Below are 23,449 nucleotides of genomic sequence, written 5' to 3' on the forward strand. Positions count from 1 at the left end.
TTGTCACTGTCAAAATGAGAGCATAGTTCAGCTGGCTCCATATGCCTGCAGCAATGGCGATCGGAGGAGTAAAAAAAACAGCAAGAAAATCCTTTTCCTGTTTCTTTGGGTGTGGGGGAAGAGAGTGGGGGAAGCAGTGCTGCATCCTGGGATGACGACACTCGTCACAGCAGCCTCTATGGTTAGTTGCACTGTGGGATAGCTTCCCACACTGCACTGCTTTCTAATTCGAATTAAGGTTGGCCAGTGTGGACGCAAGAAACCAGCACAAACACTGCAGTGTGGACAGTCTGCAGCACTTTCTATAAATCACTTTCTGTAATTCAAAGTAAGCTAATTCGAATTAGTGCTGCAGTGTAGACATAGCCTAAGAGAGAAGGTGAAAACCAAGGCTAGGGTTTAAGAAGGGAAGAATGGCTCTTTAGGACAGCATCTCCCCGTTTAGTGGGGGGTGGGATTTGGACTCTCAACCTTCTGATCCAGAAAGAAGAAGGAAAAATGACTGGCTTTAGTTCCAGCCATTGGCATCTGAATCAGGTTGTGAGACGTGGTCACATGAAGATTCAGGGATTGGATGGCTGAATAATTTGCTCAACAAATTCTAGGTTTTTTGCATTTTGCTCACTCTATCAGCATTCAGAGATTAACTAACACATTCTTTCCATCTTTTGCACCTCTTTCTCGTCCCAGCTGTGCACAGTGGTGTGCTGTTAGTCAGAAACTCATCGGAGGGGAGGGCTGTTCTACTCGGCACTAGTGCTCGTGGTCATCATGGTAAGTTGTCTGTCAGGTACGATACCTCGGACCGGCCTTTTCTCGTGTATAAGTAAAACCATACAATGTGTGCGTCTTCTCATTGTATGGTAGGATCCCACATAAGCAGGTGCATGTTGGAAAGTCTTTTCCACAAGGAAACAGTCATAGCTGTAATGGATCCTGAGTTCAATAAATTGGAAAATGGTGTAAAAACCAATTCAAATAGCAGCTTTTGCTGGCTGCAGACTGCTTCATTTTAATGGGGCTAAAGCTGCTTTGTCCATAGTACTCTCTACCACAAGGAAGTGAAAGAAAAAGCATGAGGACCAAGAGGAAAGAAACACGGCTAGCAGTGACAGCAAAAGACTGTTAAGTCAGGACTCCTGAGTTCTGTTCCTGGTTTTGCCACCAATTGGCTTGGTCACTTTGGGCAATTCACTTCAACGCTGTGCCTCAATTTCCTGTGAGCAAAATGTGGATAAGACTCACCTACCTCTCCAAGCGCTTGAGAGATCAGTTCTGCAAAGATCTTTGAGATTCTTGGGTAAAGAGCATCCAAGGACAGGGTGTTCTAATATCCAGGGGCATTGCTAGGTTCTGCAACTCCATTCCTCTAAGCGGAGCAATGTCCAGCGAGAGAGGCAAACCTCCAGCTGGCAGCACCGTCTTTTCCTCACCTCCTCCTCAACAGGAACTGGGTGGAGACTGGGAATCCAGGGCAACTGGGTAAGGCAGCGTCTGGTTGCCTGAGAAGCTGATCCAGCACTGTCATAAGAATGGATTTGACTCTTAGGAAACTGCTAATAAAAGCAACTTGTGCGGAAGTTGGAGTTCAGCCTCCAAGTCTCACTCAGAGAGCTAATTAGGAACGAGGCTGGGCCTTGACTAATATCCTTCAGCCAAGGACTGAGAGCCCCTTCAGAATGCAGGGCTAAGTCCTCAGCTGCTGACGTCAATGGAGAGACATAGATTTACAGCGGCTGGGGATCTGGCCTGGCGAGAGGAGTTGGGCACAATGGACAGTAATCGCTGAGGGCTTCCCTGGGTCTAGAAAGGGGTTCGTGTTATTGCCTATTTCCTTTGTTTTCCAGGTCGCGACGGAGGCTTGAAACCACCCGACCTGCTGGAAGGATCAGGATGAGGAATACACATGAATTGTTTCTCTTTGTGACCCAGCCTTGCTAAAATGAACACTGTCCTTACACTGTATTGAGCTGAGAAAATATCAGAGAGGGGGCACTTGGTATCAAATCCCATTGCTCCACCAATAGATGCTCCTGTGGATGAATGGGTTCACTTAACATCTCTAATGTAATTAGACGCAGTTATAGTACTGAGACCAGGCTAAATCCTGTTTCCATTGGAGTCAGTGGGAGTCTTGTCTTCAATGAAGCTTTGGCCAACTGAGTGTGACTGCTCCAGTCCTGGCGGGGACATAATGATATCCTTGTGTCTTTCCTCTGCCAGAACTAAAGAGGACACCTCTCTTGTACTGTGGAGGGCATGTTTCGCTGCGATTCATTTCCTCTTCAGCGGCTTCTGCAGGGTCAGTCTAGTAACCAGTGAAGGTTACTTCTTCTGGGACCTGGGTCACCTTGGTGGTTGTTGAACTTGGAGATAAACTTTCCACACACCGAAACATTCTCCTTGGCTTTGACAGAAGCACAGAAACCTTGTAAGCCACATCCCATGTTCCTTCCTGTTTCATTACCTCTATCACAACTTTTGCCTCTTTTGCCACTAAAAACCAAACCAGCTGGACCCACACAACACAGCTCATCTCCTCACTCCATCCTTCATCTTCCTGTTTGCCGTTCTTTTTTCAGGCTCCCCACCACACCCAGATTTCCTGTTTTATCTTGCGTTGCCACTGCTACCAGTTAGAGCCCCAGACTCGCATTCAGACAGCAGGAGTGGGCCTAAGTGCCCATGATTTTGTAGACTAGGTGACCTGTGCTAAATCAGTAACAAAATACCTAACCCTATCTGTGCATCTGTATTTCTCTTATGCTCATCACTGTAGTATCCAGGCACCATGTACACAGATATGTTATATCTGTTTCGATCTGCACAATATGTTGCAATGCAAATAAAATATCCAAGTGTATGCACTAAAAGATTAAACTATTGGATTATTAAGATGACTAATTTGTGATAAATAATATAACACCACAATGGCCATATACGAACTTCGTGGTATTGTTTTTCTACTAATTACATCTCCTCAGAATTTCCTCAGGTCAGAACTTAAAAACTCAGTTCTCCCTTCACCAAAGGCATAGGTACACACCACATGAACTAAAGGAAACTCTCCACTAACTGTCAGCAATATAAAGTCTGTGATACATAATTGAGAAGTTCAGAATCCATCCAGCAGAGGTCAATGGTGCAAATGCACAGTGACCAACTCCTTAGAATAACAGTCCATTCCAAAACAAAATTACACCTTAGCACTTATGTAGCACTTCACATTTTCAAGGCACTGCACAAATATTCACTATGACTTTATTACAGTAATATAAGGACAAATGTACAATTAAGCTGACCAAACCATGTCTACCACAGATGTAAGGTACAAAAGCTTGCCGTTCTGAGTTAGATACAAGTGGAGTGACTCTTCACCCACCTTTCCACCCCTGCAACTATCAGCACAGGAGGAGGGGAAGGTGCTCATTAGTCAGCCCTAACGGTGTCTGGGCTAGCTGTTTGTTTTTAACATAATGCCCCCGATTCTCCTTTCAGTCCCCATAGGGTATATCAGGAGTCGCACTTGTGATCAGATCTCGTTTGTCTTCAGGAAAGTGTTCAAAATGTATTTACTGGTGTGAAACTGCAGGAAGGGGGGAAACCACAGAGAATAGTTTCTTACAAACCCAATTCCGTGGATTTGAAATCCTGTCAGTGACCCTGGTGAAAAAATGAGAAAAGGGTATGCACACACGTAGCCACTTGAGGGAGCCCAGGCAGCAGACACTTTGTCAGAGGTCATTGAAATATTTAGTAGAAAGAGAAAGTAAATTTCTTTTCTAATGCATTGCAAAGCAAGAGAGATGTAAATCGGACTTCACTTCTGTCAGGAGGTGACCATTTCATGGCTCTACATAAACTCTGCATTATTAAAATGACTACTTATTAGCATGCACTATTAGTGAGAGGACCTGTAACCCAGGCTGACGTTGCAGTATTTGGAGAAAAGGCCAGATTTCACCATCAGGTTTGCTATAGTATGGGTAGAAATGACAGTGCCTTCCAGAGACAGCTAAAAGTCACTACCAGGAAATCAAACTGAGATGGGCCTGAATCAATGCCCTGGATCCCAACATGCACAAATAAGGGAGTGCATTACATTTTCAGTGGTAAAAGCTTCCAACAGTATTTTCCCATTCAAATCTCTGCATGCACCATTGCATCCTGGAGAGAGCAGATAGAAACGTAACTCCTATCAGGCCTGATCCTAAGATGCACTGGGCACCTGAAGCCCCCGCTGACTTCAATGCCAATTGCTGGGCTACGTTCCTCTCAGAAGCGGCTCACGGGGTGCCCCGATGCAGGCTTTCAGGCAGACAAACGCAGGTGCCCATAAATATCTGCAGGAGCATTTTTCAGGCCCATGGAAAATGTTGGCCATAAAAGAAGAACATTTTCTAAAAAGCAAAGAATTTTTTTTAAAATGGTGATGAAGGAATAAGATTTAATGAAAGGAGTTAAGCAAGAGGGGAACAGTAACAGAGAAACAAATTAGTAACTGTAATGATTAAAGACCAACACTAAATTATTGCTGCTTAATTCAGTAATTAGTTGATATTAAAATCTCATTTTGATAACAGTGTGTAGTGAATATTCATAGATCCCCTATTAATAATGCATTTTTATGGAAAAAGAAGGTTTATGTTAACTATAAATATACAAAGTAACTAGCTTTCACACTAAATATCTTTATAGATGAATAAATCACAGAGGCTGCTTCAGAATGAGCTAATTTGCCTTGTTTTATGAATAAGAGTCTAACTAAGAAGACACTGACTATAAAAAGCTTGATCACAAAATCATAGAATATTAGAGTTGGAAGAGACCTCAGGAGGTCATCTAGTCCAACCCCCTGCTCAAGGCAGGTCTAACCTCAGGTAATCATAACAGCCAGAGCTTTGTCAAGCCTTAGCTTAAAAACCTCTAAAGATGGAGATTCCACCACCTTCCTAGGTAACCCATTCCAGTGCTTCACCACCCTCCTAGTGAAAATCTTTTTCCTAACGTCCAACCTAGACCTCCCCCCCTGCAACTGGAGACCATTGCTCCTTGTTCTGTCATGTACTACCATTGAGAACAGCCTAGCTCCATCCTCCCTGGAATCTCCTTTCAGGTAGTTAAAGGCTGCTATCAAATCCCCCCTCATTCTTCTCTTCTCCAGACTAAACAAGCCTAGTTCCCTCAGCCTCTCCTCATAAGTCTTGTGCTCCAGCCACCTAATCATTTTTGTTGCCCTCCGCTGGACTCTCTCCAACTTCTCCACATCCTTTTTGTAGTGGGGGGCCCAAAACTGGACACAATACTCCAAATGAGGCCTCACCAGTGCCGAATAGAGGGGAATAATCACTTCCCTCGATCTGCTGCCAATGCTCCAACTAATGCAGCCCAATATGCTATTAGCCTTCTTGGCAACCAGGGCACACTGCTGACTCATATCCAGCTTCTTATCCACTGTAACCCACAGATCCTTTTCTGCAGAACTGCTGCATAGCTCATTGGTCCCCAGTCTGTAGCTGTGCATGGGATTCTTCTGTTTTAAATGCAGGACTCTGCACTTGTCCTGTTGAACCTCATCAGATTTCTTTTGGCCCAATCCTCCAATTTGTCTAGGTCCCTCTGTATCCTATCCCTACCTTCCAGGGTATCTACCGCCTGCCCTAGCTTAGTGTCATCTGAAAATTGCTGAGGGTTCAATCTCCCCAGCTTCCAGATCATCAACAAAGATGTTGAATAAAACTGGCTCCAGGACCGACCCCTGGGGCACTCCACTTGTTACCGGCTGCCAGCTAGACATCGAGCCATTGATCACTACCTGTTGAGCCTGATGATCTAGCCAGCTCTCTATCCATTTTATAGTTCATTCATCCAACCCATACTTCTTTAACTTGCTGATGAGAATACTGTGGGAGACCGTATCAAAAGCTTTGCTAAAGTAAAGGTATATCACATCCACCGCTTTCCCCACATCCACAGAGCCAGTCACCTCTTCACAGAAGGCAATCAGGTTGGTCAGGCATGACTTGCCCTTGGTGAATCCATGTTGACTCTTCCTGATCACCTTCCTCTCTTCCAAGTGCCTTATAATGGATTCCTTGAGGACCTGCTCCATGATTTTTCCAGGGATTGAGGTGAGGCTGACCGGTCTGTAGTTCCCTGGATCCTCTTTCCTCCCTTTCTTGAAGATGGGCACTATATTTGCTTTTTTCCAGTCCTCAGGGACTTCCCCAATTGCCACGAGCTTTCAAAGATGATAGTCAATGGCTCTTAAATCGCATCAGCCAACTCCCTCAGCATCCTCGGTACATTTCATCTGGCCCCATGGACTTGTGTATGTCCAATCTTTCTAAATAGTCTTGGACCTGTTCATTCAGCACTGAGGGATGTTCACCTCCTCCCCATTCTGTGCCGCCCAGTGCAGTAATCTGGGAGCTGAACTAGTCTGTGAAGACAGAGGCAAAAAAGGCATTGAGTACCTCAGCTTTCTCCACATCCTCTGTCACTAGGTTGCCTGCCCCATTCTGTAAGGGGCCCACACTTTCCCTAATCTTCCTCTTGTTGGTAACATACCTGTAGAAACCCTTCTTGTTCCCCTTCACGTCCCTTGCTAGCTGTGATTCCAATTGCGCTTTGGCCTTCCTAATTTCATTTCTGCATGTTCGAGCAGTATTTTTATAATCCTCCCTAAACATCTGACCAAGCTTCCATTTCTTGTAATCTTTTTTATGTTTAAATTCACCAAAGACTTCTTTGTTAAGCCAAACTGGGCGCCTACCATATTTGCTATTCTTTCTGCATATCGGGATGGTTTGATCCTATGCCCTCAATAAGGTTTCTTTAAAATACAGCCATCTCTCTTGGATTCCTTTCCCCCTCATATTAGCCTCCCAGGGGATCCTGCCCATCAGCTCCCTGAGGGAGTCAAAGTCTGCTTTTCTGAAGTCCATGATCCATATCCTGCTGTTCTCCCTTCTTCCTTTTGTCAGGATCCTGAGCTCTACCATCTCATGGTCACTGCTGCTAGGTTGACACCCACTTCTACTTCCCCTACCAAATCTTTCCTGTTTGTGAGCAGCAGGTCAAGAGGAGCACAGCCCCTAGTTGGTTGATCCAGCACTTGCACCAGGAATCTATACGCAACACTCTTCAAAAACTTCCTGGATTGTCTGTGCTCTGCTGCATTGCTCTTCCAGCAGATGTCAGGGTGATTGAAGTCCCCCATGAGAATCAGGTCCTATGAACTGGAAACTTTCCCTAGTTGTCTGAAGAAAGCCTCATCTACCTCGTCCTCTTGGTCTGGTAGTCTATAACAGACACCCACCATGACATCACCCTTATTGTTTTTGCGTCCAAGCTTGATGAGGAGGCCCCTTTGTCATGTGATCAAAGTCCTCCATGTAGTGACCTGTTGCTTAGTTACCAAGAAAGCTTTTCTACCCAGTTACACTGGTTTGGTTATCTTCATTAGCATATCCATTGTATTGCCCACATAGACCTATTCACATTGCCTATTCAAATCTGAAAGAGTTTTGATTGTCTCCTCACCAAACCCAAACATGGGGGTTGGACTAGATGACCTCCTGAGGTCTCTTCCAACCCTAATCTTCTATGATCACAAGCACAAAAACACACACACATAGACTAGCCAAACACATCACACACACACTCGCACTAGCCAATTCCCCACTCCCAGCAAGTGTTTTTGGAAAGAAGATAACCCCCTGAGATCACAGAACAAGCAGCACAACAGGTTAAACAGGTACACTGAGTCCCATGATATTTCATTAAAATGATGCAGAAGTCTTCTATATTGTCCACATCAGCTATACCACTTAATCATGGGCAAGTTGCTTAAACTCTGTACCTCAGTCCCCCACCTCTTAAAAGCAGGCATTGCCACGCAATCGACCTCCCTGATCTTCCAGACATCGCCGCGACCCAACCTTCTTTGGAGATGCTTAACCCTTCCATTAAGACCAAACAAGCACCCCAACTGAGCCTTCTCAGTGGCTTCTCCCTGCTGCACATGCCCTGCCAGCCACTGCTCCTTTTCCTCTCCTGGATAACCATGTCCCACTCTCTCAACCGCAAACATTCTAAGGCCTACAAACACAAATACTTGCACAGCTGGCCTGGCAGGTTATGTAGCCGTGATCCCTCAGGTTCAGAAAGGAAGGGTTGCTGGGAGGATAGAGAAGAGCTTGGTTATGTGAGTGTGTATTACATGTTGTGGAAGCCACCCCCCAAAAAACCACAAAAGGTAGCTACAACCACTGTCTGTGGTGAGAAGAAGACAGACATGTATCAAGCCATTACTATCAAAGGACATCCCAGAGCTTGAGCGTTCACAAGCAAACGTGGTTGATGTTCAGTTAATATCAGCCATTGTTTGAGGTGGGTAGTATTTTTATGGATCTATATGCAGTTTTCCTGCGCTGTGCCTTGCCTGCACTTGAAGCAATCAGTAGAAACCCTTCTGCCTTCTTCTTTGACATGTTCTCCCAATACTAAGAAACTCCACCACAGCTACACCTGCATAGTTGTATGGGCAAACCTTTTCTAGTGCAGACTATGCCTTAATGTGGTAAACCGCAGATCATCCAATGACTGTAGCACTCAGTGATGTCAGCTGCACTGCATTAAAGCCCAGGGGCAGCTGACAGATTAGGAGGTCATTCTTAGACCTAGTCTCACAGTCATTAAAAAGAGAAGGGGGCCGGAGCTACACTGGATTTCTGAGATGTCCATATAGGACGCTTTGGTCCATCGTATTCCCCAATGTGTATCCAACACATCTCCCATATCTCTTGCTTGGCCCCAGTTTGTGCCATCTGTGGATTGCCAGCTTCCATTGTTTCCTTCCACATGATGTATCTCTCCAGCAGCCATTAGCTCAATGTAGGGTGACCAGATGTCCCAATTTCATAGGGACAATCCCAATATTTGGGGCTTTGTCTTCTATAGGCGCCTATTGCTCCCCACCCCATCCCGATTTTTGATACTTGCTATCAGGTCACCCTAGCTCAACACCCCCTTCCTCCAAGTCAACTCTCTTGTAATAAAAGTGCAAGACACACGAGTGCTAGAGAGAGGGAGGCCCATTCACCTGATCTGGGTCAGGGTTATAAAAGGTTCATACCCCAACTCATGGCAAAGCTCAACATCCAGTAGCTCCAGGTGTCTCTCTCCTCCTTGATCAATCAGAAAGGTCAATGGTCTCTGCTGGCAGCTGGGCAGCTTTATTGGAATGAAGATGTGCGTTTCCCAAGTGATCGTGCATGGCTCACAGCACTCTGCAAGTTTCTGCACGCCTATCTAGCCATTTACAGTCTTTGTACTTTGCGTTCCCCAGACCCAGGGAGGTGGAGAGCTCATTCTGTAAATCCACAGCATTGTCTGAGCTGCACCACAAACCACCAGCTCACAAGTGCTCATAATAACCAGACTGTTCTCCTTCCACATCTGCATAGCACTCGTTTCTACAGAAAAAACAGTATTTCTCCCCCCTCTCACCCAGCTCCACGTTTAAAGCATCAGAGCTTAGATCACCGTTATGTCCAGCCCTCTGCTTCTGAGTCTGTCATCAGATTGCAAGCTGGGTGGTGGTTGGGCGTTATTCAAACCATTTTCATGAAGAACCTTTTTCACCCAAACAGGGGTCACGCCTGTGAGATATTGCCTTAAGCTGCCAACAGTATAAAGACTCTAAAGACAAAGGACCGGGTCAGCTGCTGGTGTGAATCAGCAAAGGCCATTGAAGTCAGGAAAACTCTGACGATTTACACCTGCTGAGGCTCTCTTCCGAAGCACCTAATTCTGCCCTGTTACAACAAGCCCAACCTTTGGAAACTCTACAGAGTCACACAGGCATAAAGCTGGTAAAACACAGCAGAGGATCAGAACCTACATTATTATTTACCACAAGGTAACAGAGTTTTAAGAGTGTATGAGAAAACAGAAGGGAATTAAAACAAAGGATTTGGCCCAAATCCCCAGGAGATGTAAATTGGCAGCATTTCACGGCCCCAATGGAGACACATCAGTTCACACTAGCTGAGGATCTGGCCTATGCTCTCAGGTTTTGGAACTGAAGGGCTGGTAAACACAGCTCCAGGCAGTGTGGCGTAGCATTGGCAGACGCTCCAGACCTCAGTCTGGCACCCTGCTGTCCACATTGTAAAATGCTGGGCTGTGACCACGTCATAGTGGGACTCAGACTCTGACTCACCTCCTAAGCAGGGTCTTCAGGCCCAAGCACAGAGCAGTTCCTGACCCATGGGAAGATGGAAGCAGAGTTTGGGCTTAAGCCTGAGTGCGAGTCCTGGCTTTGTGTGCCGTGTAGCCAGACCCAAAGAAACAACCTCAGAAAGTTCTAATGTGGCTCGAAACGAATCATCTGGCACCCACTGGTCAGTCAAGGGTGCCTCAAAGATTAAGTTATAAGGAAAGGAAACAGCATGGGCCAGCAGAGATCCCAGGCCTGGAATCCTAACACTGCAGCCATCACATGCATTACAGGAGATGTCAGCTTGTCTCATGGCGAGCCTCAAACAGGACACACGTTACATTTGGGAGCACATTAGATCCTTCACTCACAAGTGGGTAAATGTGGCGTACTGGCCGTCTACTTCAGAGCGTTACTCCAGAGTTACGCCACCACTGAGAGCAGACTTCATTGCTCCTCTCATAACAGGGGCCTTCAGGATTTCTGCTCCCAGCATGCAACCGAACATCTTCATCCAAGTTCTGTTGAGACGAAAATGGAGCACTGTATGCTGGGAACTCTCATTCAGGGCTCCACGGTGCTAGAGCCCAGATCTGCTGGGTCACAGCCCAACACCTCAACCGCAAACCCAAACTACCTCTCCTCTGCTGCCTCTTCTTAGAAGAGCTCACCGAGTTCTCTTCCTCCGTTAAGTCTTATCACACTTATAAAGCTTCTCACGGCTAGAGAGTCTAACAGCCTTCGTACTATTTTGGTTGAGATTGGCTTTGGAGGCTATACATAAAAATACACACTCGCTGTTAGATGAATGTGGAGAACAGTCACCTTGCCCCTTCATGGCAGAAAGACAGAGTGAGGCACGCACCAGAACAAGCCACAGGCTTTCAAGTAGCTCTCTTTTATTAAGGACATCACAAGCCAGAGAGGAGCAGGAGGAGGAAAAATAATCATCATACAGTACGCATCTGGTTCTCTAAATCCCTGGCTCGAGAGAAAGGAACCAGTGAAGAGAACTGAGAGTTTGGGACTGTAAAACTGGAAACTCCCACAGAACCCTCTTTCAACAGAGAACCTGCTGCGGGGACAGCACACAGCCATGATGAGCAAAGTGTCAGCCCTGGAGAGAACATCCCTCCTGTTAGGACTTCTTTGCCTTTGGACAGGTAAGAGGACTGCACCCTTCTCCTTACCAATACTTGGGTTTAGCCAGCCCAGTCCAGTTGTCGGGGGTTGCTATGGGTCTGACAACTGCTCGAGTCTTCTATTTATCCACAGAGCAGGGGACAGCAGTGCAAACTTCCCCACTCCAGCCATGTGCGTGAACCCAGTCGTGGAGGGACTCTCCCCCACACATCCCCAGCAGTGCCAGGTAGTTCAGCCTCTTCTCCCCCTTCATTCCGTGTGCCTCTGAGACCTTTAGCTCTCAGCATCCTCCCTTCCCATCCCTCCATCACAGACGGCCTTGGACAGTGCCAAGGAGGAGAGAACCTGGCCTTTGATCTCAGCATAACCACGGGGATGATATTTTAAAGTATTGGCGTTAACACTAGCAACTGAGCAATCTCAATGCCACAGACACTGCAAATGTGGACACGCTGCTGCTGCTGCAGGAAGCAATTTCCCGACACTACCTCTAAACTCTCCTCCACAGCACTGCGCTGATGGAGTTGCCTCTTGCATTTAATGTTGTGTTACCTGTGTTTTCCTTCCCTTCCTTTCTGTCCAAATCAAGCATCAGCTCATGAAGGGGCTGTGAAGTGCCTGACTAGACATGGTATTAAAAAACCACAGCTAGGATAGAAATCTCTAACTCAGTGGTTCTCAACCATGGGTTCTCTTACTCCTGGAGATATGCAGAGGTCTTCCAGGGGGTACAGCGCATCATCTAGATATTTGCCTAGTTTTACAACAGCCTGCATAACAAGCACTAGCAAAATCGGTACAAACTCAAATATCATACAAACAATGACAAGTTTAGACTGCTCTATTGACTATACACTGCAATGTAAGTACAATATTTATATTCCAATTGATTTATTTTATAATTATATGGTAAAGTCAGCCATTCTGCAGTAACAGTGCGCTGTGACCCTTCTGTATTTTTAGCTCTGATTTTGTAAGGAAGTCGTTTTTAAGTGAGGTGAAACTTAAGACAAATCAGGCTCCTGAAAGGAGTACAATCGTCTGGAAAGGCTAAGAGCCACTGCTCTAACTTTCTCTGTCTCTATCACTCTCCCCCCACCACTGCATCAACACAAAATCATTCCATTCTGAGGACAACTTCATGCTACCTAGTGCCACACCCATTCCTGCCCCAGCTGCGGTTTCCAGCTCATCGATTGAATCAGAATTAGAAAAACCTCCGAGGAAATGGAAGAGAAAAGGTTTCCAAACATTATTTTTAAATGGTTATTTTCTCTTCCTCTTCTAGGCTCTGCAGACACTGCAGCCCTGCATGTGTATCAGGCCCCGGCCTCTATCTCTGCAGTTGTGAGGGCAGAGTCCATTATGGAGTGCAGGTTCCCTCCCATGGAGGAAAACGGAATAGCTTTTATTTCGTGGTACAGAGGGAATGAGAGACTACTCCGCTCAGACAAGCACTTCAAACAGTCTGTAAACTTCTCAACCGGGTCTGGTTCTCTCCAGATATCCCGTGTGCAGACTGACGATGCTGGAGTTTATGTCTGCGAGGTGGGGAACAGCAACTACACCTTAAAGGGGAATGGAACAAAACTGGAAGTTCATGGTAAGTGGGTCCCAGCCTGCGCAGTGAGTTTCCTTTACTCAGTTCTCCTTGCCAGCTGATGACCTACGTATTGGGAGAAGAGGGGTACGGCAGAGAGGCATGATGATGGGGGAACTATGGCTCGGGGTTTTCTGGAGAGAGGGGAATATTGAGGGGGGGCTGAAGGGTGTGTGGTGAGAGTCAGACGGGACACTCAGCAGTCAAAATAAGGACCCACCTGCTTTGACAGATGTTAACTGATCAAAGCAATCAGATACATACACATGACTCCAAAGTCCACATATATCAGATTCTTAGCAGAACTGTGGAGTTTGCAGGCTTGTAATTCCTCTGGGGTACATCCAGTACCTGGATAGGTCTCAATCCCTTGTTTCACAGCTTCTGATGTAGAGTAGTTGATCCAGGGGTAGGTAGGAAGCAGGAATGAAGAAGACAAGATGGAGATGGAGAAGCAGCCTTTTATAGTTTCTGCCATGTGGCCTGTTTCAAACACAAGCCCACAGAACATTTGCATGGAAAAGGACTTGAGGTTTCTTGTTCCCAGGCATGTGTCTCCTGCTGACTCATAGGTGTAGCCTGGGTATCTCTCCTTGGGCTATTGTATAAAATTCTATTAAAAACTCTATTCACTTTATCAAAATGTTCTCCTGATCCCCAGCGGGTCAGCCACATTACCAGATCAATAGGAGTATGGATTTTACCTTGGTTTTTAGTCAAGCTCAATGCCCTTGACTGGCCCTCAATCAGTCCTGAGACTTATCTGTTGGGGGTATCACCCAGTAGCCCAGCATAAGCTTTAGATCCGGAAATGTCACACACTGTCATAGCTTACAATGCAAGGATGATACACACATATAGAAGAGCTTATCATATTCACTGATTCATAATTTTTCCAATGATACCTTACACGGCATATTTTACAAGATTTGTTGTAATTTTGCAATATTGAGATCAATAATTATAAATGGTCACTCCTAATCCCGACAGCCTCACACCTCAATCCGTCTTTGGCACCCAAGTGGAGACATAATAGCAAACCTCATCCCAGCCTAGACTGTGGAGATACTCAATGGCTGATGCAGCAGCATTATTTGAAGCACAACTGATTGACTGCTGTAATGTAGACAAGCTCTTAGTGTTGATTTAGTCTCACTTAGGTGCATCTGATGCTCAATTTGGTGGCTAGTATTAGGCACCCAATTTAGAAAATTGGGCCCAAATTGGCAATTCACGTGAGTAGGGGCCCTATGCTTGAACACATCAAAAGAAGCTCCAAATTGGCAAATAGGGGTGCTGGGGTCACATGAGGGAGTAGGGTTCAATCTGTGCCATTTGGAAATAAGACCCGAGCCAAATCCTCCTCAGCTGGGAGAAGGGACCAGCCTGCAGATCAAAGGGAAAACCACAGACCTGGCTTAATTCCTTGAATGGGAAAAGGTAATTCAAGCTAATTCCAAATGCTGGCTAGTGGGGAAGGGCCATTGAGGACAATGGAGGTGCATGCACCATCTGTTGTTCACATAGTTATTATGGCCTTATTTCTAAACCAAAACTCGTAGGTCACATCAGAAGCTGTGACCCTGTGGAGGGCTCTGTCCCGGGCAATGTTCTGATTCTGCAAAACTGGGGCTATTCATGTGATTAGGGGCACCGTGCTTGAACACGTCAAAAGAAGCCCTTTACGTTATCTGAGGGCCAAGAAAAGCAGCTGAGACATGTTCGAGCTGGTGGCAGACACCTTCCTTTTCTTCTCTTCCCTCCCCTCCCTACTCCTCTCCCCCACTGACGTTCAGTAACCCCACAACCCACCACACACTGTTCAGGGTGAGGAAGAAACGTCCCTTGGGACAGGTATGAAGGGGTCACTCACCAGCAATGGACTCCTTTGTGGCCAAGCATAGTGCAGCCTCTTCACATCTGGGCTCCCTGTTAATGCCCCTCCAGCCCTGCAGTTGTTTGTCCCATCTCACAGCTCAGCCCTTCAGCCAGGACACTGATAGTCCCACCCCTTCCATGGTAGTGAAAAGCCCAGTTAAACAAGTGTAGTGACCTTAACCCAGGCCGTTAGCCCCACCCAGCACTCAATAGACCTTGTCCCCTCTTGCAACAGAGGGGCTTATTCAGCGCTTTCCTTGGGGTCAGTGGTAGAATGCATGCCAGCCCGGGGACCCTGTATTACACAGCTCAGGTCTGCTGCTACCTCAGACTCACTGCAACTTCCCAGGGCTGCTTCCTACCTTCATCTGCCTTCAGGCTGCTTTCACTGAGCAGCTCCCTTCCCACTAGAGGTTCTGGCTCCTCTGGCTGCTTCCTGCCTGTTTGCGACTGCTGCACAGAGCACAAAGATCCCTGTGAAAATCCCAGCATCCAGCCAAGTGAGATTTTTCTTGTTGATTTATGTTCTAGGTTCAGGTCAGAAACCTGAGAATCAAGCTGCAGCAGACGGATGTTGTCATGTTACTGTGCCTGACGAAGAGGAAGGTAATCAGTGCTGCAAGGGTGGGGGTGGCCTAACATCTTTTATATATATGATCAGTTTTAGAAAATTAGAAACAAAAATAGGACACAACTGAGCTTCAGATTTTCAGCCGTTATCAGGTGCCTAATTTGATCTTGATCTTCGATCTTGCAATTATCCATTTTGCACGTGCACTTGTAATAACTCTACACACAGACAGTTACATGCACGTTTTTCAGGTGCAATTGCACATCTACACTGTCTGTACATCAGGCTCTGACTACCTACTTTAAAGATGAGCTGGATTAATTGTATAGAACAATTAACGTCCCTTCACTGAACACAGTTAAACACAGGGTCAGCTCCACAGCTGACGTTAGCTGATATCATTCCATTTATGTCAACATAGCTACATCAATTTACAGCATCTGAGAGTCTAACATGTGAAATCCATTCCTCCCTCCATTCTTTGGACCCAGAGCTTCTCCATCTCCAGAAACCTGAAATGTGCCTCCGAGAGAGTGAAACATATGTCATCAGCTCTTAAAATTCACTCTTCATTAGTATTTGCGCTAGTATTAGTCATTCAGATACCACAAGGATGGACGGAAGTACTTGTTCTATAGAATGCTTTCATATCTTAGGAGATGCCCTTGGTTTTACATTTTCTAGTGTGGATAGCACAATTCTCTTCTGACTTATTTCTCATGCTGTTTCACAGCTGTCAACCCAGTGCTGAGCTATCCCAGCGAGACCTTTGCCTCCAGGGCAGTCATCCCCAAGGAGCCTATCCGTGACCTCTATGTTCTTAGCCATGTCCATATCCCTGGAATAAAACTCTGTAGTGCAGTGACTGTGAAAAACATGGAAATGTGGCACCTAATCTACATTTAGTAAAGCCCCAACCCACTAACCCCCTACATTTCTCTAAAAATTCCATAGGATCTTTAACTTCCACGTGGACAACTAAGAGAGAAGATGAAAACCAAAACTAGGGTTTAAGAATAAAAGGATAATCCCCAGTTTAGGGGGCATTTGAAGTCTCAAATTTATGATGCAGAAAAAAATGAGGGATTGGGGGAGAAACAGCTGACTTTATTTCCATCCTCTGGCATCTGAATCAGGTTGTGAGACATGGTCACATAAAGACTCAGGGATTGGTTGCCTGAATAATTTCCTCAATAAATTCTAGGTGTTTGTGCATTTTCCCCATTTTACCAACAGTCAGAGATTAACTAACAAATTCTTTCCGTCTTTTGCACCTACTTCTCGTCCCAGTTGTGAGCAGTGGTATGCTGTTAGTCAGAAATCTCATCGGAGGGCTGCTCTACTCGGCACTAGTGCTTGTGGTCATCATGGTAAGTTGTCTGTCAGGTACGATACCTCGGACCGGCCTTTTCTCGTGTATAAGTAAAACCATACAATGTGTGCGTCTTGTCATTGTATGGTAGGATCCCATATAAACAGGTGCATGTTGGAAAGTCTTTTCTACAGGGAAGCAGTCATAGCTGTAATGGATCCTGAGTCCAATAAATTGGAAAATGGTGTAAAAATCAATTCAAATAGCAGCTTTTACTGGCTGTAGACTGCTTCATTCTAACAGAGTTAAAGCTGCTTTGTCCATCACTGTCCCTGACGCAATGTGACCCGTCCGTGCCTACAGTAGCCCACCTGAAAATGCCAAGGGCAGGACAGGCTGCAAAAGGAGAGCAGATTCTCCCAAAGCTGGTGGCTAACACTGCAGATAGATTCACCAGCCAGTCACAGAGCTCTTGATTACCCCCACTCTGGTTATCAAGAAGCTAAACCAAGAAGTTACACAGCCACCTTTCTTACATTTCAGTCTCTGGCTCCCAATCAGCAACTAGGTCCAGTAAAGAGACAAGTTATATAAAAGCTCTATTCAATTTATCGAAATTTCTCCTGATACCCAACGGGTCAGCCACATTACCAGATCAATAGGAGTTTGGATTTTACCCTGGTTTTTAGTCAAGCTAAATGTCCTTGACTGGCTCTCAATCAGTCTCAATTAGAGCTGAGACTTATCTGTTGGGGGTATCACCCAGTAGCCCAGCATATGCTTTAGATCCAGAAATATCACACACTGTCATAGCTTACAATGCAAGGATGATACACACATATAGAAGAGCTTATCATATTCACTGAATCATAATTTTCCCAATGTTACCTTACATGGCATATTTTACAAGATTCATTGTAATTTTGCAATATTGAGATCAATAACGTTATAAATGGTCACCCCTAATCCAGACAGCCTCACACCTCAGAGCATCTTGGCACCCAAGTGGAAATATACATAATAGCAAACCTCATCCCAGCTCAGACAGTGGAGATAATCAATGGCTGATGCAGCAGCATTATTTGAAGCACAACTGATTGACTGCTGTAGGTAGACAAGTCTTAGTGTTGATTTAGTCTCACTTAGGTGCAGCTGATGCTCAATTTGGTGGCTTAGGCAACTTAGGAAATTGGGCCCAAATTGGCAAATAGCGGTGCTGGGGGCACATGAAGGAGTAGGGCTCACTCTGTGCCATTTGGAAATAAGACCCGAGCCAAATCCTCCTCAGCTGGGAGAAGGGACCAGCCTGCAGATCAAAGGGAAAAACCACAGACCAGGCTTAATAGCTTAATTCTTTGAATAGGAAAAGGTAATTCAAGCTAATTCCAAATGCTGGCTAGCGGGGAAGGGCCATTGAGGGCAAGGTGGGTGCATGCACCATCTGCTGTTCATATAGTTATTATGGCCTTATTTCTAAACCAAAACTCGTAGGTCACATCAGAAGCTGTGACCCTATGGAGGGCTCTGTCCCGGGCAATGTTCTGATTCTGCAAAACTGGGGCTATTCATGTGATTAGGGGCACCGTGCTTGAACACGTCAAAAGAAGCCCTTTACGTTATCTGAGGGCCAAGAAAAGCAGCTGAGACATGTTCGAGCTGGTAGCAGACACCTTCCTTCTCTCCCTTCCCCACCACTGACGTTCAGTAACCCCACAGCCCACCACACACCGTTAGGGGTGAGGAAGAAACATTCCTTGGGGCAGATGTGAAGAGGTCGCTCACCGGCAGTGGACTCCTTTGTGGCCAAACATAGTGCAGCATCGTCTTCACATCTGGGGTCCCTGGTGATGGCCCCTGCAGTTGTTTGTCCCATCTCACAACTCAGCCCTCCAGCCAGTCGCACCCCTTCCATGGTAGTGAAAAGCCCAGTCAAACAAGTGTAGTGACCTTAACCCAGGCCTTTAGCCCCACCCAGCGCTCAATAGACCTTGTCCCCTCTTGTAACAGAGGGGCTTATTCAGCGCTTTCCTTGGGGTCAGTGGTAGAATGCATGCCAGCCCGGGAACCCTGTATTACACAGCTCAGGTCTGCTGCTACCTCAGACTCACTGCAACTTCCCAGGGCTGCTTCCTACCTTCATCTGCCTTCAGGCTGCTTTCACTGAGCAGTTCCCTTCCCACTAGTGGTTCTGGCTCCTCTGGCTGCTTCCTGCCTGTTTGCAACTGCTGCACAGAGCACAAAGATCCCTGTAAAAATCCCAGCATCCAGCCAAGTGAGATTTTTCTTGTTGATTTATGTTCTAGGTTCAGGTCAGAAACCTGAGAATCAAGCTGCAGCAGACGGATGTATTTACGTTACTGTGCCCCATGAAGAGGAAGGTAATCAGTGCTGCAAGAGTGGGGGGTGGAGGGGCTAACATATTTCATATATATGATCAGTTTTAGAAAATTAGAAACAAAAATAGGACTCAACTGAGCTTCAATTTCAGCCGTTATTAGGTGCCTAATTTGATCTTGATCTACCAGATAATGACTTTGTGCACCCCATTATCCATTTTGCATGTGCTGTTGTGATAACTTCACACACAGACACAGTTACATGCACGTTTTTCTGGTTCAGCTGTACATCTACCCTCTCTCTGACTGCCTAATTTTAGAGATGAGCTGTATTAATTGTATGGAACAATTAACATCCCTTCACTGAACACAGTTAAACACAGGGTCTGCTCCACAGCTGGTGTAAACTGACATCGTTCCATTTATGCCAATTTAGCTACCTCAATTTACAGCAGTTAAGAGTCTGACCTGTGAAATCTATTCCTCCCTCCATCCTTTGGACCCAGAGTTTCTCCACGTCCTGAAACCTGAAAGGTGCCTCCGAGAGAGTGAAATATATGTCATCAGCTCTTAAAATTCACTCTTCATTAGTATTTGCGCTAGTATTAGTCATTCAGATACCAGAGGGGTGGATGGATGGATGGACGAACTTGTTCTATGGAATACTCACAGAAAACGAACACAGCCAAGGGTGTAAACATAGTCACAGTAAATGAATTTTAAAATGTAAACTTGTATTTGCAGAAATTTTGCAGTATTTACCCAGCTCTTGCACTTAAAGTCACCAGCATTTTCTTTTTGTGTAGTGTTTTTATGCACTGTAAGACAGCGGTTGCATTCCACCTCAGAGGTAGCTGCATTTCAGTGGTGGGCAAAGCAACTCCTATATTTACTGTGTGTCTTTTCAGCAGTCAGTCTATAAAGCACTTTCGGTTCCATTTGGATGAAAGGTGCTACATAAATGAAAGAGCAGTTAATGCTGTGGAATTTCCCTAGTCCACATGAGCCTTAGAGCTAAGCGTGGCCTGGTGTGAAGAAGAGAGCTAAGTCTCTCGAAAGCTTATGTCTGCAAATATTAAATTTGTTAGTCTTTGTAGTGACAACGAGAGTTCTGTGGCACTTTAAAGTTAGGTTGACATAAGCCACTTTGCATTAATCTAGTTGTAGATGTGTCTGCATTTAAATTTGTCTCCCACAGATATAAATGCCCCATTACGCTGACATAGTTGCACCACCTCCCTGAGCAGCATTGAGCCAAGGTCAATGTACAGAGGACGACACAGAGTGAGTGTAGACACAGTTACTTATGGTCACCTTCCAGCAGGTGTCCCAAAATGTCTGATGCTGACCGCTCTGGTTACAATTGTCAGCTCCACTGCCCAGGGGTCACGTAGACTGGAAACCCCTCCCCTCCTTTAAAACCTTTGTGAATTTTGTAAAAGGCCTTTTCACCAAGCTGGGCAGCCAGGAACACCCCTATATCTGCGCTGTGCTGTTGTGTGCAATTGACAGTGCCAGCAGAAACTCGCTCCTCCCTGGAGGAGACAGCAGATATTGGATGTCTTGGGTCTGTGGGGAGAAGAGGCCGTGCAGGCACAGCTCTGAACATCGACATCTACGAGCATCTTTCTCAGGGGGGATGCAGGAGAAGGAGTACCACGGGGACCAGCAGCTGTGAAGTGTGAAAGCCAAGGAGCTGAGGCAGGTGTACTAGAAGACCAGCGAGGCCAACAATCAACCTGGTGCCAAGCTGCAGACCTGCCACTTTTACAATGAGGTGCATGCTGTCCTCAGCAGAGACACCCCCCTCCACATCACCCTGGATACTTCCAAAGAGCCTGAGTCACAGGCCCCTGCTGTGAACAGTGAGGAAGAGGAGGTGGATGAGCAAGAGGAGGAGGAGTTCAGGGGACAGGCAACTGGAGGACCCAGTTGTGCAGCAAGCCAAGACATGTTTTTGACTCCATCGCAGTCCAGCCAATCCCAGCAGTCGAACACGGGTGAGCCTGATGCAGGGGAAGGCACCTTGGGTAAGTGTGTAAATACATTTGCCATTACTGGGAAGACCCCCCCAAAATAGCAGGACGCAGCTTTTGACCTTTCATTAATTTACTCATGCTAGGAGAGGTAGAGGCACAACAAAGAGCGGCTGAGTTGCTATTTGCTTTTTGTTCACCGGGGGACTGTGCAGAACAGTTTATGCACACAGGGATGTCCCTTGAATCTTCTTGAGAGAGCTCAATGAAACTTCCATAGAGGTACTCTGCAATCCTCTGCTGAAGGTTTCTAGGGATGGCAGCTTTGTTTCTTCCTCTGCAGCAGGACACTTTCCCATGCCACTCAGGGATTACTTGGGCAGGCACCATTGCAGCACACAGACCAACAGCGTACGGGCCCAGGTGGCTTTGGGACACCAGCAGCAGCTGGCCTCTCTGTGCTTATGTTACTCTCAGGAGTAAGATACCATCTGCCACCACCACCACGACCTGTGGAAAATGGCATCAGTCGTCAGTGCCTTTTCCCTATACTCATAGTTTCATGCAACCAAGCAATTTCCTCCTTGTTTCCTTCACCGCTGGCAGGTCATACTCACCATGGCTGGAGCTGGGGTTCAGGACTTCCAAAGCACAAGTGTCTATAAGCTTGTCCTGTTTAACACTTTAGGGGAGCAAAGGAAGTTGAGGGGAGTTCTGAGTCTTAAGTTTCACTTTCTGTTCCTATTATCCTGACAATGGGGTGATTTAGCTGCAGCTGCAGCCATTGTGGCCTTGAGGGGGACTCCCTCCACACCAGCAGAACATCTGTCCCAGATACGGAGGAGGAAAAAAGAGGACATGGGAGGACATGTTCTGTGTGATTCTGAAAGCCAGCGCTGCATCTGACCTTGAACAGAAGGCCTGTTGCAGATTGTATGGGGAAGCAAAGAGCGGGCAGGAAAAAGGCGTGGAAGGGAAGAGGGAGATGCACCAGGACACAATGGATCTTCTCCATCAGCAGACGCAGATGCTGCAGACTCTTGTTGACCTCCTGGTTCAACAACCCTGGGCTCAGCTCCCCTTGCAGCCAGTGGAGAACTGCAGCATATCTCCTCCCAACACCCGTCAGCATTTTTCAGGGCTACCCCTACCCCTCCACACCGGGGGAATGTATGGACAGCTGCAGCTTCACCTACATAGACCAGTGAGAGCCACAGCTGATGTACACGTAGCTACAACGGACACCAGTGTTCCTTCCTCTTGTTCATTTACAAAGCTTCCTCAATTTTTTTTTTTTTAAGTTAAAATGTATTTGCCTTGAAGTTGTTCACATTATTTTTTGGAGCTGTTTTCATCAGTGAATAAAAAGCTTTCATTTGAAAGTAATTAGTCTTTACTGGTTTACACAAGATGGTGCAGAATGCCTGCTGGGTGTGGCCTTGCACACTCACAACCCAGCAGGGCAGAGCTGAACACTACCATGGTCATAAATTTACAGCAAACCCCCCAACGTTTAATTGGTGCACTGTCACATGCGCAGAGGTGCAGCAAGCACGACACAGTTCCTAACAGGCCCCCAGCCTGCTACCCCCAGCTGAGCACAGCACACTACTGTGGCTCACTGTTAAGCCTTGTCTACTCTGGTGCTTATGCCAGCAAAACTTTTGTTGCTCAGGGGTGTAAAAAAAACACACCCCGGAGCAACATAAGTTTTGCTGGCATAAGCGCTTGCATGGCCACGTTATGTCAATGGGAGGGAGCTCTCCTGCTGACATAATAAAACCACCTAAACAAGCGGCAGTAGCTATGTCAGCGGGAGAGTGTCTCCCACCGACATACACGCTTGTGTGGACAGCACTATGCCGGCAAAACTTATGTCACTCAGGGGCATTTTTTTCACACCCCTGAGTGACAAAAGTTTTGCCGGCATAAGGGCTAGGATAAGACAAGGCCCCAAAGCTTCTGTAAGCTGTATAGCTCCTCACTGAGCTCATCCGATAGCAGACAGGCACCTCTGCCCCTGCAGCAAGTTTTCCCCCTTTCTTCACAAATATTATGCAGGACACAACAGGCCGCTATAACCATTGGGATATTTTTCACGCTGAGATCCTGTCTGGTAAGCAAACAACGCCAGCGCCTGTTCAATCTACTCAGAGCACATTCAACTGTCATTCTGCACCTGCTGAACCTGTGGGTTGAATTGCTCCTTGCTGCTGTCAAGGGGGTCAGTGTATGGCTTCATGAGCAAGGGAAGTAAGAGGTTGGCCGTGTCCCTCAGGTCACTACTGGCATTTCAACATCGCCAACGGTAATCTGCCAGGCGGGAAAGAAGGTCCCTCTTGTAGCTTTCTCAACAGTCCAGTGTTCTTAAAGATGCAAGTGTCATGCACCAATCCTGATGTCAGAGA

The 23,449-nt window shown here is 46.3% G+C and overlaps 1 protein-coding gene across 1 annotated transcript in view; it reads left to right on the top strand.

Annotated features, from left to right (window-relative positions):
• Positions 1-23,449, top strand: part of LOC137154572 (uncharacterized) — a 72,074-nt gene that overhangs the window by 43,556 nt on the left and 5,069 nt on the right. Inside the window, exons 3-4 of the mRNA XM_067550302.1 lie at positions 12,872-12,971; positions 19,033-19,107. Of these exons, the coding sequence (XP_067406403.1) occupies positions 12,872-12,971; positions 19,033-19,107 (175 nt within the window). The remainder of the gene's footprint in view (positions 1-12,871; positions 12,972-19,032; positions 19,108-23,449) is intronic.

Source organism: Emydura macquarii, unplaced genomic scaffold (genome assembly GCF_026122565.2).
Source record: "Emydura macquarii macquarii isolate MOO-44397 ecotype Brisbane River unplaced genomic scaffold, CSIRO-AGI_Emac_v2 contig_295, whole genome shotgun sequence".
Taxonomy (NCBI): Eukaryota; Metazoa; Chordata; order Testudines; family Chelidae; genus Emydura; species Emydura macquarii.